This window comes from Amphibalanus amphitrite, unplaced genomic scaffold (assembly GCF_019059575.1).
Source record: "Amphibalanus amphitrite isolate SeventyFive unplaced genomic scaffold, NRLGWU_Aamphi_draft 001767F_arrow, whole genome shotgun sequence".
In the NCBI taxonomy this organism is placed as follows: domain Eukaryota; kingdom Metazoa; phylum Arthropoda; class Thecostraca; order Balanomorpha; family Balanidae; genus Amphibalanus; species Amphibalanus amphitrite.
The window spans coordinates 1-18,494 of NW_024883260.1; the positions used below are offsets into that span (position 1 = coordinate 1).

At 48.9% G+C, this 18,494-nt stretch overlaps 2 protein-coding genes across 2 annotated transcripts; one reads left to right on the top strand and one right to left on the bottom strand.

Moving 5' to 3' along the window:
* Nucleotides 1-477: 477 nt before the first annotated feature.
* LOC122375060 (neurotrypsin-like) lies at nt 478-12,926 on the top strand (the record flags this gene model as incomplete). The annotated part of the gene is made up of 11 exons (XM_043354218.1): nt 478-612; nt 1,017-1,166; nt 1,932-2,048; nt 2,422-2,549; nt 4,760-4,847; nt 5,186-5,338; nt 5,736-5,885; nt 7,278-7,385; nt 8,442-8,571; nt 11,082-11,261; nt 11,773-12,926. Coding segments are annotated over 11 exons (1,476 nt in total), but the record flags the coding sequence as incomplete, so codon positions are not given.
* Nucleotides 12,927-13,269: 343 nt separating this feature from the next.
* On the bottom strand, nt 13,270-18,037 carry LOC122375065. Its single transcript, XM_043354223.1, has 3 exons — nt 17,961-18,037; nt 17,462-17,654; nt 13,270-17,245 (listed from the first exon to the last, which is right to left on the bottom strand). The coding sequence occupies exons 1-3, from the start codon at nt 18,035-18,037 to the stop codon at nt 14,771-14,773; spliced, it is 2,745 nt and encodes a 914-aa protein (XP_043210158.1). The 3' UTR covers nt 13,270-14,770.
* Between the last annotated feature and the right edge of the window lie 457 nt (nt 18,038-18,494).

Below are 18,494 nucleotides of genomic sequence, written 5' to 3' on the forward strand. Positions count from 1 at the left end.
CTAGTTGCGTCATAGTGACGGCATAGTAATTCACTATGACGTGACATAGTGAGTTAGTGACGTCTTGGTGAGGACGGCTGGCGCCTCTGAAGAAACTAATAGCGTCCTGTGAGGTCTGTGATGAGTTTTGTCTTTGTGACAGGGGACATCATGGGTTTCGACTTAAAGGTATCTAGAAAATTGTTTGTTTGTTTGTCGTTTATTCATGATTATGGGCATGGACAATGGACAAAATAAAGTTGCCTGAATAAAGTTGCCAGAAATAAATAAAATACCTGTGCCGTGTAAGTTGTGTGCATAATAAACTCTACGATTAAATACTCATGAGTTGTAAGGGAGGTTCCGGTATTACTACCAACTGCTCAAATGACTGCTGCACCGGACGTGGCCATAATCATTTATTAGCATGGTTTACCACCCTAACTCAAGGCTTCCACTTATATGACACGTCTTCAACGATTTCCCTTCTTTTACCAGGTGGTAACGAACGCCGGCTTCGGCTCCGGTAACGGCGTGTTTCTGATGGACGACCTCAATTGTCGCGGAGACGAGGAGCGACTTAACGACTGTGACTTCGCCGGATGGGGCCGATCAGACTGTACAGAGGCCGAGGTATGAGAGAGGGAGAGGGAGAGGGAGAGGGAGAGGGAGAGGGAGAGGGAGAGGGAGAGGGAGAGGGAGAGAGAGAGAGAGGGAGGGGGAGAGGGTTGGAAAGAAAGGAAGAATGGAGTGGGAAAAGCAAAGGTGCAAAGGAGAGAGGGCTGGGTGAACAGAGGTAAAGGGGAGGGGACAGAGATTGGAAGGGATGGGGAGAGGATTGGAAAGAATAAAAATGATAGGAAGGAAGGGAAAAGAAGATTCAGTGAAATTAACTTTTGGAAGTTACTATATCACCGTTATTCCTATTTGTTGCTGATAACAGCCTTACGAGTTGTTGATATCGTGCACCTTGCCTAGCGCTTTCAGGGAGTAGACGGCAGACCTCGTAACCGCTAGTTTTGCCTCCCCTCCACCAGGTGGCAGGCGTCAAGTGCCGAGTCGAGGGCGAACCGTGCACCAGCAAACAGTGGCGCTGTCGCTCCGGCAAGTGTATCGACCTCACCTACGTGTGTGACAAGGTGGACGACTGCGGCGACTTCTCCGACGAGGAGGACGCTCTCTGTAAGGTGAGCGAGGCGAGAGTAATGATCGGAAGCTGATGGAAATAATGCGAAATAAAATATGGATGTACTGTTTGATGCGTGGTTACCGGTATGAGTTGATGTTTTCAGTCATTTGACTGATGCTTCGGGAATCAGTGTAACGTGAGATGATTGAATAGGGACACTTCCTCCTTTCAGTAGATATTTCTCTGCTTCGAAGCAGGCTTTCTCTCGCGTCTTAATCATAAAATTGGTAACGCGTAGCGTTATTGGTCTCCTGCTCTGATCTTTGGTCGTGAGACCTTTCAACTCAGCTGATAAGTTTGTACTGCTTGGCTGCATCACTGCATCAGTTCATCCTTGCTTTGCATAAAAAATATAAGCCACAAGCAGTCCCGCTGCCTACATTGCATTTAACCACGAAAACTCTGCACCCACTCAATTTTAACTACTCTATAATACTCCCCTCTAACCGCTCTATAACTCCTATCCTATTTACCCCATATAATCCCTTTATAACATCCCCTTAACCATGTCTCCTCACTTCTACCCCTGAAGGCCCGTCTACATAGAGGGAGTCACCGACAGCTCCGGGAAGATGGAGTTACACATTTAAAGCCCATCTCTACCCCTCTATAACCCTTCTATAACTCCCCTTCCCCGTTCCCCCACAGCTGCCCCTGAAGACCCGTCTGGTCGGAGGCACCAACTGCTCTGGGAGGGTGGAGTTACCCCTTTAAACCTCATATCTACTACTTTATAACCCCTCTATAACACCTTCTCCCTCAGCTGCCCCTGAAGGCTCGTCTGGTCGGAGGCACCAACAGCTCCGGGAGGGTTGAACTCCGCTACAAGGGTATCTGGGGCACCGCCTGTGACGACGACTTCGACTCTGAGGACGCTCAGGTACGGATTAAAGATCAGTGGGATGATGATGTTGATAGGTACCCGATGATGACGTCACTGGTATTTGCTGACGTCATGTCACTGTCGCATTACGTTGTGGTCTGATGATGGGATTTTAAATGACGTGGAAATTGATCAATCAATCGATTCAGAGTTTTATAACACTTTCTAGGACTAATTTGAACAGCTCTGGATGTAAAGATGTAAGTGTTTGTGTTTTCTTTAGTTGCTTTAGGACATAAATTCCACGTTTAATACATATCGACTGCTTCCATTTAATTGTTGCGACTTCTCAGGGCGGGGCGTCATTCGCCCAATACATGACTGCCGGCGTGCCATTTCGCTGACGTGTAGTTCCCATTTTCACCACCAGGTGGTGTGCCGTATGCTGGGTTTTGAAGGCTCGGCCGTTGTTCACGATAACGCCAAATACGGTCCCGGATCCGGTCAGATCTGGATCGATCAGCTCAACTGCCGCGGAAACGAGAAGAGCGTCGACGAGTGAGTGGAGGGCGACTCACTAGGGACTTCCCCGGGGGATGTCGTCCTTACTTACTTACGGGGGTGTCGCCATTCGTACTTGGCGTGGCTGTATTTGTTTTTTTTTGTTTTGTTGGGTTAGGCCCTTTCGGTCTGACAAGACCATTGCAGAGCCGGAAGGATGATAGGAATTAGGGGGAGACATTGGTCTGGGCAGACACCCTAGAGAGTCGCCGGGGCTGAGCCCGTTCAGAGGACAGGCCACCCAGCCCCAAGGCACTCACTGCACCCGGCTACGGGGTGCGCTCCCTCGGGAGCAGCGGTGCCGCTCCAAGGGAGCAGTCCGCATGAGACAAAGGTGCCTGTCCAGCCCGGAAGGGGGTTGCGGCGTGGAGGAGAAGGACCTCAGTATCCTGAGGATAGAAGCACGGAACGGGGTGCTAGGATCAACTCGTGCCCATCCTTGATAATGTGACCGTTTCGGGCTACCCTTGCCACGAGTGAGGGTATCTTGTGTGAAAGTCGGGTGAGACAGAAAATACCGGTAACTCAAAACGCAAGTGATAGTTTAGTTTGATGTGATTGTGATCATAAGTGGACAGGATCGCATTTGAAATACCCAAGTGGGTGAGAGTTAGAGGTGGCAAAAGATGAAAATTTTGGGAACCAGACTCGAACCAGACCCGGCTGGACATTTCTGGAACCAGTCGGACCCGGTCTTAGTTGGAATCGGAACCAGTTGGACCCGTTCCCCAAAAGTCAAGTAATACAAATTATTACATGGCTCCTGTGTTGCGCTTTTGCACCACTCTGCTATCACTTTTATGTTGCTACATTGTGCCATATGTTTCATTGATCATGCTTTATTTCTCGTGTATCTTTTGTTCCTTAATAAACGTTTTGTGTGTGTGTGTGTGTGTGTGTGTGTGTGTGTTAATTTGGCATGAGATATTTTTTACTATTGCCCGGCATCAGGTTACTGGCCTTTCAGTGTCAGGTTACTGACCTTTCTGAAGGTGAGAAGCGGTTGCCATGTCAACGGTCAATAGTAAGTTGCTCGCGCAGTGGTGTTTTAACAAAAATTCAAATGTCGTAATTTTATCGATTTTATCGTCGTTTTCTCAGACTGTCCAGTTTGATTTCGTGATTGGCTAGTCAAGTCATCAAAAACTGGGCCGTCATTTGAACATGTCCGTTCAAATACCCCGATTTAATTTGTGGGAGCCGCATGAATTGGATGAGCTATTTTCACCGCGCTGGGCTCAGGGCACTAAAAAGGTGATTAAATCAGCAGAAGACGTCTTCATTGAGTTCTTGCAAGTAAAAGGCATATCTGTTGAAAGCTGCATGCACAGCAACGATGTCCTGGACAACGCTGTGAAGGAGTTCTACATTACTGTAAAACGCAAGGACGGTGAACGCTACAAATCGAAGAGTCTCCACACTCTCAAGTACGGCGTGAAACAGTGGGGCCTCAGACCGGCGGCGGCCAGCTCTTCACAGGCTGCATCTTCAACTTTAACATGTAAAGCAGCTAAGTGTGTGCCGTACTGCCGTAGACATGTGACGTGGCTATGATTGTATATCCAATACATTCAATTGTACCATGATATTTGTGTTTGGATATTTTTTATTACGGGATGAATGAGGACTAAGTAAAGATTCCGAGAGTTGGCCATGTAATAAAACGAATACTGCATGGGGGAGCGGGCAATAGCAAAAATATTGCCCTCTGTAACGTCACTGTCGCCCTCGGGTGAAGACCTCCACAAGTGCTATTGCCCTCGGCTTCGCCTCGGGCAATAGCACTTGTTTCGGTCTTCACCCTCGGGCGACAGTGACGTCACATCGGGCAATATTTTTTGCTATTGCCCGCTCCCCCATGCAGTATTCGTATACTACTTGTAGGTATCATTAGTTGCATCATGTAAAACAGCCTATTTCCCACTGGGAAACTCATGAGCTACTGTGTGGAAAGAAACATTCACTTCATTCGCTTCATATTTTGCAATAATGTGTAGTGTGCAAGATGTATAGTTTATGGTAGGACCCGGTTGGACCCATCATAAAATTTCCAGGAACCGGTCTGGACCCATATGGGTCCAGACTGGTTCTTTGGACCGGGTCCTCGGGTCCACATTTTGCCACCTCTAGTGAGAGTTCATATGTAATGCTATCGCCGCTCCGTCCTATGTCCTCTTGCGATGATGTTTTACCACTTTCACCGACAGATGTCACCACCTGCCGTGGGGCTCCAACAACTGTGCGCATGAGGAGGATGTCGGGGTCAGCTGTCACGCTAGTGTCGAGCCGGATCAGGTACGGGTGGTTTGGGACGGCTCTGATCCCAGATGAGGGGTTCAAACGTTTGAGCTGCTGAGCGATATCATAAACCGTATAAACGCTCGCGATCTTGAAGGGCCAATAGTTTTATTTTAAGGTTCATGGTTGAGTATGATTTTTATTTTAGCTGTTTTTTAGGATGATTTTTATTTTATTTTTATTTTAGTTAGTCGCTGCTTATGCTGGTTTTATCAGGCTCCCTTGATTTTATTTTCTCCCGCAGCAAAACATTACGCTGTCTCACCTTCTCGCCTTCTCGCATTGTTTTCCCGGCGGCTGTTCACCCAACTAACAGTTCCTGTTACCCCCGCCAGACGGCGGTGCCGTCGGCCTCGCCGCCGCTGCGCGCTATGCTTCCGGAGCAGTGCGGCAGGCGGGTGGTGCCCGACACACCAATCATACCGCTCGACCAGAACCCCAAGATCGTGTCGGGAAAGGTCACAGAGCCCGGCTCACACCCCTGGATGGTGAGTCTGGGACGGGAGGGATGTATTTTAATCGGTGCTTACATGAGATGTCGAAAGGGCCTGAGCGTGTATTGTGCGTGCTCACTTTATTCTGGATCGGGTTCAGGGCTCGATTGCTGCTAGTGGGTAGGTACTCAGTTGGTGGTACACGCTTTTTATGTGGCAGCGTGAAGCTGACTAGGAAAATAAATCGGTGAAATAACTTAATTGCTCGGCTCCATCAATCATGTATGTAATGTTTGATTGTACTAGCAGTTTTTCAAATATAATACGATAATAAGGGCAGTTAGTTTTGCCACCCATTGCTCCAATATCCCCTCGATGCCATGTTTTATACATCACCCCTACGTCCCTCCCATTTTCTACGCCCTGACGTACTTCTCTCGGCCCGTCCCAGGTGGGAGTTCGTATAAAGGCCGGCGCCGAGACGGCCCACTGGTGTGGGGCCGTCATAGTCTCCGAGTGGCACATCATCTCAGCCGCCCACTGCCTGCTGGACTATCCCCAGCAGGTCTACGTGCTGAGGGTGGGAGACTACGATAACCAGGTGAGGGACTAGTGGACTATCCCCAGCAGGTCTACGTGCTCAGAGTGGGGGACTACGATAACCAGGTGAGGGACTAGTGGACTATCCCCAGCAGGTCTACGTGCTGAGAGTAGGGGACTACGATAACCAGGTGAGGGACTAGTGGACTATCCCCAGCAGGTCTACGTGCTGAGAGTGGGAGACTACGATAACCAGGTGAGAGACTAGTGGACTATCCCCAGCAGGTCTACGTGCTGAGAGTGGGGGACTACGATAACCAGGTGAGGGACTAGTGGACTATCCCCAGCAGGTCTACGTGCTAAGAGTGGGGGACTACGATAACCAGGTGAGGGACTAGTGGACTATCCCCAGCAGGTCTACGTGCTGAGAGTAGGGGACTACGATAACCAGGTGAGGGACTAGTGGACTATCCCCAGCAGGTCTACGTGCTGAGAGTGGGAGACTACGATAATCAGGTGAGGGACTAGTGGTGTACCAACAGGTCTACGTGCTGAGAATGGAAGACAATGGCAATTAAGTAAGGGAACAAGTATTGGAACCATGTCCCATAGATCAATCCACCCTCAGCAATTACAATAGCTATGCAAGTGACCAAGAAACGCATAGTTCAAGCCTTTTCCGCCCAATGTTCTACTAAGAGATAAAAAGATTTATGCACTTTCCATAAATACTAATGTTTCGTATCTTTTATTTCTCGAAGTGCCTGAGCTACACGGAGCTTTTCGTGTTATTTTATCGTAACGAAAAAGATTGTTCTGTGCATGAGCCATGAACAATATCACGCAAAGATGGAATTGAAACGTAGACGCAATGCTAAAGTTCTTAATACAAAAATTTGACGCGTAGTTGCAAACGTATCCAGGTCATTTGCGTATAATCATGCATTTTCCCATAGTATGAATACAAAAAGTGAGCATATAACGTATACAATTAAAAAGTAATTAATTGCAACGCAATAGCAGGGCAATTGCAGACGAAATATTTGTTAAAGTGTGGCATACGATATTTGTGCACATGCCGGCTGCGTACTTTGGAGTCATTGGCACTTGGCAGCCTATCTGACAAGCTGAATCATGCTGTCTGTCGTCTTTTTATCTGCACTGTGTACGTCTGTCTATGTCTAAATTATAATTTCATGTATGTCTGTCTGTTGTCTGTCTGTTGATATGTCTGTCTGTGTGTGTGTTATGACACACATCTGTAGGTGTGTCTGTGTCCTGACAGGTGGCTGATCCTGAGGAGCAGGAGTGTGTATGCCTGTCTGTTGTATCTCTGTTTATATGTTTGTGTGTGTTCTGACACACGTCTGTATGTGTGTCTGTTGATCTGTCTGTTTATACGTCTGTCTGTGTGTTCTGACACACGTCTGTATGTCTGTCTGTGTCCTGACAGGTGGTTGATCCTGAGGAGCAGGAGTTCACCATTGACAGGATGTACCCCCACGAGGAGTTCAACAAGGGCACCTACCTCAACCACGACATAATCGTCATCAGGGTCAAGGTACGAGTGAGAAGGACTGCTTCAGACTGCTATAGCTGCAAGAGACTGGTGATCTCAATTGAGTACATTTGTGATATAGGCCAGTTGGAAATTTTGGATTGTGTTCACCATCGTTTTTTGTGTTAATCACAAGATTTTGATAATTGAGAGAAATTACGACTGAATTTCTTGTCAGTCACACGCATATTCCAATCATATCAATTCAATTGTGTATTTTGTGGGTCGGTTTATTTATTATTATATTTATTATTTTGTATCATTTTTTATTATAGCTTTCATATCGGTGGGTGTTCAAAGTCATGTTATGTTAGGAAGTATCGATTCAAGGTGAAATGAACGCTTCAGTACCGCGGCTGCACCGTCGGTGCAGGGGAATCGGTATTCTAACTCTATCACTCTAACTCTTTCTAACTCCCCCAGCCGGTGCAGGGAGCCGGTATTCTAACTCTCTCCCTCTAACTCCTCCCCTACAGCCGGTGCAGGGAGCCGGTATTCTAACTCTAACTCCCTCTAACTCACTCTAACTCCCCCAGCCGGTGCAGGGAGCCGGTATTCTAACTCCCTCTAACTCCCCACAGCCGGTGCAGGGAACCGGTATTCTAACTCTAACTCCCTCTAACTCCCCCACAGCCGGTGCAGGGAGCCGATATTCTAACTCCCTCTAACTCTCCCACAGCCGGTGCAGGGAGCCGGTATTCTAACTCTCTCACCCTAACTTTCTCTAACTCCTCCCCCCAGCAGGTGCAGGGAGCCGATATTCTAACTCCATCTAACTCCTCCCACAGCCGGTGCAGGGAGCCGGTATTCTAACTCTAACTCCCTCTAACTCTCCCACAGCCGGTGCAGGGAGCCGGTATTCATTCATAACTCTCTCACTCTAACCCCTTCCACAGCCGGTGCATGGAGCCGGTATTGTAACTCTCTCACTCTAACTCCCTCTAACTCCCCCACAGCCGGTGCAGGGAGCCGGTATTCTAACTCTAACTCCCTCTAACTCCCCCCACAGCCGGTGCAGGGAGCCGGTATTCTAACTCTCTCACTCTAACTCCTCCACAGCCGGTGCAGGGAGCCGGTATTCGGTTCGGTCGCCAGGTGCAGCCCGTCTGCCTGGCTCCGCCTGAGATGGAGTACCAGCCGGGCAGAAAATGTACCATAGCCGGCTGGGGCAGCACTGGCAGACGGGCAGGTGAGAGGGGGAGAGGAGGAGAGAGAGAGAGGGAGAGAGAGAGAGAGAGAGAGAGAGAGAGAGAGAGAGAGAGAGAGAGAGAGAGAGAGAGAGAGAGAGAGAGAGAGAGAGAGAGAGAGAGAGAGAGAGAGAGAGAGAGAGAGAGAGAGAGAGAGGAGAGAGAGAGAGAATGGGATGGGTGCTCGGAGGGGTAGGATGGTAGGATTGCATCTCTCTTGATAGCATCTGTGTAGTGTAGTAGTGGCTTAGGCGTTTTATTTTTTCGCTGTGAGAGCTTTTCGTTTAGATAGTGGATACTAGGGTTACCCGCGTACTCCGCAACGCGAAGAAGGGTTGTTTTTGACCCGTGGGTATTGGATTGGTCTGTGTCGATTTGGTTGGTATCCATTTCGTTCGATTGCTCTTTGACGGCCAAGCATTTTGTAATAAAATAAAAAAGATACATCGCACCGAGGTGCCCGTGTCGTATTATCATGCGTTCTACTTAAGAATGATTCGAAAACTGGCATGAAGTCTTTTGAGGGCCATCGATGAATTTCGCTAAAAATGACAATGTAATGGTTTGGAACATTTATATTTTTGAGAATACTGTTGCTCATTATGCAAAAATTAAGAGTGAATATTGGACAGAATTGAATGCTCTATCCAATGGTACCATATTCAATTGCCAAAGGTATCAGGTTATGCAGCAAACCCCGTGTGATTAATAAAGTGGCACAAAATTGACAAACACCATTTTCTCCTGTGATTTGCACCACCTTGATTTGGATCAATCAGCTTTTCACAATTTTTATATGAGAGGCGGTACCTTTCTCTTGCAAATAGGCGTCGATTCAACTCGCTCCAATTAACGGTCACCTAAAAATAAAATTAATTCCAAAATCCCTCAAAAACCGCAATTTTTCAAATAAAAGTGCCCTCTCCGGTGCACGTGGCGCGTGCTATCCTCTGCATTGCACACCATTCAATAGCCCGTTCAATTCTGTACACGATGCTGTTTTCCCCGTGCCGGTCGGACCCCTGGTCACCAAGATATTGCACGGGAACTGGACCCGTGTCGGTCAAAATTAGCCGTTTTCGCCCGATTTCGCACGCCGATTTATGCATGTAAAGTCTATGACGCGAATTTGCACTTTTTGAGCACGCGCCACGCGCTCCCTATCAATCCGATCGAGCTGAGACCCCTCAAAGGCACGTCGCGCATCCTTGATCTATAAGTTGTGCAAAATTCACCGGGCTAGGTGCAACGGTCTGGCCTGTAGTCCACGCAAAGCACCACCAAGTCGGGACCTCGGTAACGGACAGACGCACCCTCCTCAAATTTACATATATAAAAATCAAAATGTCTGTACGTATGTATGTATGTATGTATGTATGTATGTAACGCGTCAGTCACGCTTGGCGGGCTATTGCTCCGGAACGGTGCGGGCTACGGGGGTGAAATTTTTGCGCCGAGTCGGACGCGTGCATCTGTTTGTTGTATTAAATTTTGGTGGGGGTGGGTTCGGTGGTTTGCACGTGGCGGGCGAATCTTTGCGGGATTTTGGGCCGCGGCCGGTTTCGAGCAGACGGCACGCGCCTTAGGCTCAGATTGTTCGCTGCGAAAATGAGGGAAAACAGAGTCGGAGGTCGTTGACCTTTGGCAATGAATACCGGAACAGAGCACCGCCGGCCAGGAGGAGACGCCAAATTTATTCTGGCCATAACTCGGCCGCTACTGGGCCGATTGCAATGAAACTTGATTTATTACGCTGCGCGTAATGCTCGGCACCTAGTTACATATATAAAAATCAAAATGTCTGTATGAAACGCGTCAGTCACGCTTTAAGGGCTATTGCTCCGGAACGGTGCGGGCTACGGGGATGAAATTTTGAACGCAAGTCGGACGCGTGCATCTGTTTGTTGTATTAAATTTTGGAAGAGGTGCGCTCGGTGGTTTGCACGTGGCGGGCGCATCTTTGCGGCATTTTGGGCCGCGGCCGGTGCCGATCAGACGGCACGCGCCTTAGGCTCAGTTTCTTCGCTGCAAAACTGAGGGAAATCAGAGCCGGCAGGTCACTGACCTTTGGCAATGAATACCGGAACAGAGCACCGCCGGCCAGGAGGAGACGCCAAATTTATTCTGGCAATAACTCGGTCGCTACTGGGCCGATTTTATTGACACTTGATTCAATACGCTGCGCGTAATGCTGTCCCTCTAGTAGTAATATAGATTTTATTGTAGTTGTTTTCTTTTGTTTCGCTGGCTCTGTTCTTTGTTGTGTGATGCTTGCAGTTGAAGCGCTTCTTAGATCCCTTCTTTCCAGCGATATGGAAAAGCCAACACTGTAGCCCTCTCGGCAATCTGTGTAGGTAATAGCTAGTAGCCTTAGCCCTACTTCAGACTTCATTAGCTCCCCTACCTCGTAGAAGCGTCCCCCAGGACGTCCACTAGCCCCTCTCGCCACCCCACGGACCCCCCTCCCCCCTACCCGCCTGACCCCCCACCCCACCGTCACCACGGTCGGCAGCGTACGCCCGGCGTCTGCGCTCCGTGGTACTGCCCCTGCTGCCCATCAGTACCTGTACGGCCCGGCACGTGTACGGAGACAGCAAAATCACGGACGGCATGTACTGCGCCGGGTACCTGGAGGGAGGCATTGATACCTGTCAGGGAGACAGCGGAGGGCCCATGGTCTGCGACGAAAACGGTGAGCAGGGCGGATTGGAAAAGGGAGCAGTGTTTTCGGGAGCCCTGGTGGGGATTGTGTGTGTGTGTGTTTTTTTTATCAGAACGGTGAAGGTAAGTATCGCGACTCGATTTGTTGATTAGATATCCTTGAATGAAGTAAGGCTATTGGAGGCTTTACAGAGTAGCAGATATCATGTATGAACTTTTATCGAAGTTAGCTAGCATCGTTGGATGCATTCGAGGACATTATCCTTTTTGTAGCGTCGAGCATCAAACTGAACATATTTTGTGTATAATGTGATGGTTATAGATGTTGTTTAAGCGTACGTATATGATTAAATCAGACCAATCATACCGTTTCCACCGCCTATTCCTAGTTGCACCCCAGTGACGTCATATGTCCGCTGTGCCCAGGTGTCGGTGTGTTGTACGGCGTCACCCCAGTGACGTCATATATCCGCTGTGTGCCCAGGTGTCGGTGTGTTGTACGGCGTCACCCCAGTGACGTCATATATCCGCTGTGTGCCCAGGTGTCGGTGTGTTGTACGGCGTCACCAGCTGGGGCCAGGGCTGTGCGCGGCCCAACAAACCAGGCGTCTACACTAAAATCACCTCCTACCTGCCCTGGATCGCGCGTACCATCGAGCACGACCTGCAGACCAACTGAATGGAACGAGGACGGGGTGGTCGGTTCAGTTTGGAATTGGGTCCTTGTGACGGCCACGGATGGAGTTCATTGTGTGTGGAACGCCGAGGTATTCGAGCGACGTGTATGAGGCGTGAGTCAGCGGCGGGGCGTTTAACGTGTACCCTCGTCCGTGTTCGTGTGTCAGGGCGATGCAGTGACATTTTGGCTGCGTTCATGTGACTTTTGAAGGGTGATGATGGTATTAAGATTCGGTATAATGGTGTTACATTTTACGATATTTATGTGAGGAGCATTTCGCAAATACTTACCTACCGTTTTCCGCTCTTTAGCTCCATGGGATTGAGAATTCGGTCTTAGCATGGTTTTAGAGTTACGGAAGAAGGCATAAGTGCTCTCAGCCCTTATTACTGTGTTTCCAAGTGATGTTTGGAAATGACAAGTTTCTAGGCACGCGGATGTATTCGAGCTGTTTCCTCGTCTGGTGCACTGTTCAGTATAGTGTGATCAGTGTGCATTTTAAAAGTGTAATTGAAGTCCTGTATTCTTGTGTTACGCTGCGGTCTGTCAGTTCTGGTCTGGCGCCAGCGTCTTGTAGTTTATTTTGTTTCCGTGCATACAAAACACATCTAGAGACTACTTGCAGAGGTTTCGATAAATGACCCTAGAAGCCACGTTTAAAATGTTATGCTTAAATAGTTTTTAAGTGTAGTGTCCTTTGTTTTTAATTTGTGGTCTAGTCGTTTTACTATCGTAAGACTAGAAGACTAGGAGCTACACAGTAGCAGATGCTATAGCACTGAATGGATTGTATGTGCCGGGGTGCTGTAAGTTATAAGATAGCGTGAGGTGCAAATGAGGGTGAATTTCACCGAGTAAACTTACAATGTGAATATGTCACAATGTTCCCGATTTGTTCGTCCTAAGTCGCACTCATTCGTAATGATAATTCGTTCTAGCCGCGCTGTCTTGTGGCAAAATGTGTCTACGCTGAGAAAATTCGAATATACTGACTCATGCGGTGAAACGTCACCAGAAGTACCACGGGAGGACACGACTTCACTCGACTTCGTCACCGTTTTCATGACTTTATCGCTAGAATTGCGTGCTAGAAAATCGCCTGCCACGAATGTAGTTTGCATGATAACCTATGCTTGGTTGATAGGTGCTGCTTATTTAGCTAGTGACTTAACACCGTAGCATAGCTGTTGGCTAAACTCATCAGTTATTTATGGTGGAAGTTTTAAGGACCAGGAGCGTGCTCCCTGCTCACTTCCCTCTTCCGTTCAGTGAAACGTTTGTCATGGTTCACGGTGTTTTGCTCTTTCACATGAATGACTATGGTATGGTGAAAAGTTGATTTAAAACGACCGTATTGACTATTGAACTCATGCAGTTTATTCAACAACGTAATATGAAAGCACTGCGACAGTAACGTTTTATACGTACATGGTATATTTACATTTCTACTGTTATTTTCCATCAGCATTTTGCGTTGTAAATCAATGTTTCACTTTCGTCTTCAGTTAAACGCACCGAAATCCTCACCAGGCAATACTGTTTGCGTAACAGGCACATGCAACAAGCTCACTCTAAATTTCGAGTACCAAAAATTATCGCGTGCCCACAATAAAAGTTATTTTTCGAATGAGGACTCCGTAGACCAGCTCATGCGTCAATGGATGCGGTTTCATTACGTGACAAGTGCAACTTAAAGCTCAAGCTACCACTAACGAGCGTTTACATAATACCCATATGAATCAATGCATGTTCATGATCGTGAGGCATTTTTGCACGTAATTGAGCCAGCTCAAAACCAGTTTTTTTTAGGCACACTTCATGAAATACATAAATTCTAACAGTGGCAGATTTCATTGAATCATTCTTTAGTAAAGACTGGGACAATTAATTCGTGCTCGATTCGCGACACTTGTAACGCCATTGTTTCAGCAGGAAGCTGATAGTATTGTACGCCTTTTGTGGCTTACATCACATTAGCACTCAGGCAGCCGCATTATCTAACAAGCTCATTGCAACAAACATTGTGGTTCATGCATAAAGTCCTCGACACTCGACAGCACCGTAATATTTCAAACAATATGGCACGCGATCACATAAAAGGAATAACGACGGAGCATCTCTAGCATAAACATACACTTCTTTGTGTTTCTGCATGATTCAGGGACCGAACTCGAACTAAATAACGGCAGACACGCGTTTTGATCTTGTCAATCTAGGTCGCTGTTGGGTATGAATTTAAACAAAAGAAGTGGCCGTGTTTTGAGGTGGTTTTGAGCTGACATACACGTGTCTTGTCATAGCCAGGTGGCTTCATTGCGTGAGGGCCGGTGAAATAGATCGACCTGCGTTCACAGCGCGAAATTCGGGAATGTGAATTTCGTGCCGCAAAACACTTTTTGGCATGGCAGTGCTTGATTCATCATGACTTCAGGCTGAGCATTCACAACGTTTTTGGTTGCATTGCTTGGCAGTAACCACTGGTCGAATATTTACGTGCATTCACCATCAGCAAAATCGAGATCCGGTAAGTTCATTGGCACCGAGAATTCCTTACATCAAATGGGATCTTTTGCCGCCTGCCCACCTTACACAACACACATACCACATTGTAACGCGACCTAGTTCAATGAGCGTGTCTCACTCAAGGATACAATACCTATCAGCTTTCAACCCACATGCTTGCTGTCAACGTTGAACTTGTTTCGCCCTCCAACTTGTTCTTTCGTGTTCCTTTGTCCTTGTGCAGTTTACACTCACTTTCCCTCCTTCCGCTTCGACACGTACTTCGAACAATGAATGATATGTTGCGTCATATTTAACTCTGAACGCTAGTTAGGAATTTATCTATTCGTCGAACGGAATTACAATTTTTGCCTCCTTTGCAACCAGCTTCGCTTTGTTCGGCGATGATTCCTAACAAAATGCCATTCATTCCCGACTTTGAACCCTCCTATGTGTCTGAAAGGATTGTCATCTCTGCCGACGCTTTGCTCAGTAGTGACGTCATCAGTCTGTTGACTGGTTGGAGATCTGGAAAAGAACCAGCGATCTCCGATACGGAATCCTCCGATGTGACCGAACGGGTTGTTCTTGTTGATGCTGGAGCTGGATGAAGAAGAGGCTGGTTGATTGTACTGAATGTTATCCGGAAGCTTTCTTTGAGCTCTCTGGAAGTTTCCGGGGCTCGCCCGAGCCTCATTGTTTTCACGCTGTGGCAATTGAGGTAGCTGATAACTCACGACTGTTCTTTGGTTCTGTTGAGCCTGTGGCTCAGTTGGCTGTTGCTGATGTTGCTGAAGAATCCTTCCCCGATCTTGTTGTCTGCTGGCCCTGAGCTTCTGTAGATCGGTGAGTGAAATTACCACCCTGTCGAAGTCACGCTGCCTGCCGCTAGGAGATGCTGTAGCTTCAGTTCTCGTAGGGGGTGTTGTACTTGTTGGTGAGGTCGCCGTGGGTTTCAGCAGGTCCTTCAGCTTGACGACTACTCTGAGACGTGTCAGAGGGGTGGGTGGAGGTGTCGCAGCGATCTGACTCTCCGGTACTGACGTGACCTGGTGTGGATTTGGATGCCCTCTGGAAACCTTTAGTTGTGATGAATCTGTAGCTTCCTCATTTCCTAACACAGAGACATGCTTCGCTACTGAATGTAGGTCTAAGTGTGATGATTCCGTCCTGCTGGAAGATCCTTGCGCTCTGAATTCATATCGTTGGCGGTGTGATGGCCTAGTGGAAGGTGCCGCAGACCCGGTTGTTTCTCGATCATCACTTTGAGATGTGTGTTGTGCGCCCTCCAGATCAGATGTGAAATGCTGATCTTCTGGTCTTACCGAGGCCTCCCCGTTTTTACCAGCGTCTTCAATATTTCTGTTTTCTGAGGTGTCTGGTACGTGATAGTTTGATGAATGAATAGACTTGCCTTGCAATATTGAAGCTATCACCTCCACTTTGCTGGGCCCTGGTTTAACGTGTCGGGCTATCGAACTAGGAATTATGCTCGCTTCGCCTCCTTTGACGTTTGAAGCTGAATTATCGGCAAGGATCTGCTCTTTAGCAGTTGGTGTTTTCCTGTTCCTGTATTCAACCAACTCCTTGATGGCACCCAGCACCTCTTCTGTGGACTTTGTCTTGCTCGTGAACGTTGCTGTCCCTTGTGTCTGCAAGATCTTCTTTGTATTATTTTCTCCTTGCTCTGAGGACGCCTTCGGACTATTTCTCGTGCTTTCCTCCTTCGTCACAAGTCTGCCGAACCGCCTGCCTTCCCGTCCTCCCAGCCGATTGTCACCAAACTCATACAAAGAGTTGGCCACTCGACGCTGCCAGCAGTGGTACTGCGTGTTTATCTTCCAGATGTCGATGTCCGTGAGGTTGCCGTTGCCTCCCAGCTTGACACCACCCTGTCTGGCCACCATGGTGGGTTTGGTGCTATCCACAGCCGAGCCGCGTCCCGAGTAATGCAGGATCGAGCGGAAGTCGTACGGACCCAGCCAGCTGCCCTCGCCGAGCTCCTCCCAGACCCTCCGGCCGTAGTCGGCCCGACGATGTCGTGGCTTGATGTTGTCCCACAGCACCCTGACGAACTGATCCCGGTCCGGTCTCTGATGTTCGTGCCAGAACCCTGCTGTGTGCATCAGCTCGTGTGCAGCGTGTCCGAAACTGAGACACCAGTGTGGCAGGCTGATCTTCTGGCGTCCTCCGCGGCGTCCCACTTCTCCGCTACATCGACCGGTGGGAGTGATACGCACGTAGTCCTTCTCGCTAGTTCGAGGCACCAAGCGAAGGCAGGTGACGGTTTCGAAGAGCCGGAAGACCCTGTTGATGAGCTCCCGCTCCGAGGAGCTGTAGTTGGAGGATATGCTGTAGGGAATGACACCGTTAGGCCAGAGGCGGAGTCTCGTTGGACGGCGTCGTCTTTGTGGAAAGAGCGCTCGACTGCCGGTAAAGCGACGGTCGTATACTGGAAAAGGTGTGGGACCGGGGACGATGGAGGACTTGGAGTGTCCACTGGATATGACGTCATTTAGGGAACTGATGACGTCTGAAGGGGTTCCTTGATCACCATGAGAGGAAGCATAGATGAGGGATTTTTGAATCCTCGCCATTGTGGCGGAGGTTATCGGCGTGCTGTCGAGGATTTCGACGTCTTCTTCTGGGGCGTCGATGTCATCGACGTCACTCATGTCGCTGTCAGGATCGTGGACTTCTTCTGATGTTTGCGTGCTCTTCGAGGTGTTTTTGTGTGATGTTTCTGCTGAGACCAGCTCAGGGCCATTGGATGCGACTTCTCGTGATGTTACAGCCAGGTCCCGAGTTCCTGGAGGGATGATCGGTCTCCATCTCTGTTGAGACAGAGATGGTGCTGAAAGAGATGCTCTCGGCACTGATGGGACACTTCCAGATGATGTCGCGCCTTGGGAGGTCAGGTCAGCTACTGAGGACCTCAGCACTCCGACTGATCTCACGTCACTCACGTCGGGCACTCCTGCCGGCACTCCACGGGTCTCTCGATCGAACATTCGACGCATTACGCCAGTGAGTGCTCCGCTAGACCTCACATCGCTAGGCGGCACTCTCGACACTCCCTGTGACACTCCGAACACTCCTCCAGTCACTCCTCTCCACTCGGAATCCGACACTCCGGCGGGCACTCGCGGCACTCGTGAGACCCCCTCTGGCACTGTCTCCACCGCGCTGTCCACCACAGTCCACCTTCCACTGTTGTCCACCGTTGGAGACCGGCTGTGGACGCTGTGGACAAGCCCGAGCAGAAGTAGCTGCACCACTGTCACAAAAGTCGCCGCGGCTGCCATTTCTGTTGTCTTTTGATGCACTCCGCTGAAGCCAGTTTACACTCGGTTGTTACACCCGTTTTACGCCTTGTTACACTCGATCGGGGCACAGTTACGCCAGATTGTAGCGTAATTACACCCGTCTGAGATGTAAAACGGTGCTTAGTTACACATTGTTTGCGTAGAGTTACTCTCACTGTCGTTCGGTTCGCTCCGCTCTCGCTCCCCTTTTTCGCACCTTTTCACACAGTTTCTGCGCCCTCACCAGGTGCCCTGCAGCGCTGGCGGCGGCCCCGACCGCCGCGGCTCCGGGCCCGTTTCTGGGAGGCTGGCGCCGGCCATGGTCGGCTTTATATAGACTCTGACACATTTTCCGACTCTGCAAAGACGTGCAGTGGCGCCGGCACCGAGGCATGTAGCGCCGACAGTTGCCTAACGGAGATCTGAAATCGGATTTCAGCTGGTGGTTCAGGGCAGGTGGCATCGAGTATTTCGTAAATCCGAGCGCGACATTTTTTGTCTGTGGGTGCGCGTGATGCAATTCGGTCGGAAATTTGCAGGGATGATCGTAATACCGCAAAGCGGACATCCTCACGCGAGCAACGTCAAAACTAAGACCGGATGAGTGCGGTTGTGGTTAGGTAACTAGGCTACACCGAAAATGAAACGTGTATAAAGAAGAGTTTTTGACGTGGGGATATAGTGTAAAGAAACGGAGTTTGGAGAAATATTATTTGCGTCACGGTTTATCTCAGCCTTGTTTGTTGGATTTTCTTAGAAATATCGCAGTAACGATGTA

What these genes read in the sequence shown, in the direction of transcription:
- LOC122375065 (XM_043354223.1), bottom strand. Translation starts at nt 18,037, where the DNA reads ATGGCCGGCGCCAGCCTCCCAGAAACGGGCCCGGAGCCGCGGCGGTCG. An exon ending in CCAGCGCTGCAGGGCACCTG is followed by an intron (nt 17,655 to 17,960) that starts GTGAGGGCGCAG and finishes GCTTGTCCACAG; the next exon opens with CGTCCACAGCCGGTCTCCAA. An exon ending in CGAGAGTGCCGCCTAGCGAT is followed by an intron (nt 17,246 to 17,461) that starts GTGAGGTCTAGC and finishes CTGTCTCAACAG; the next exon opens with AGATGGAGACCGATCATCCC.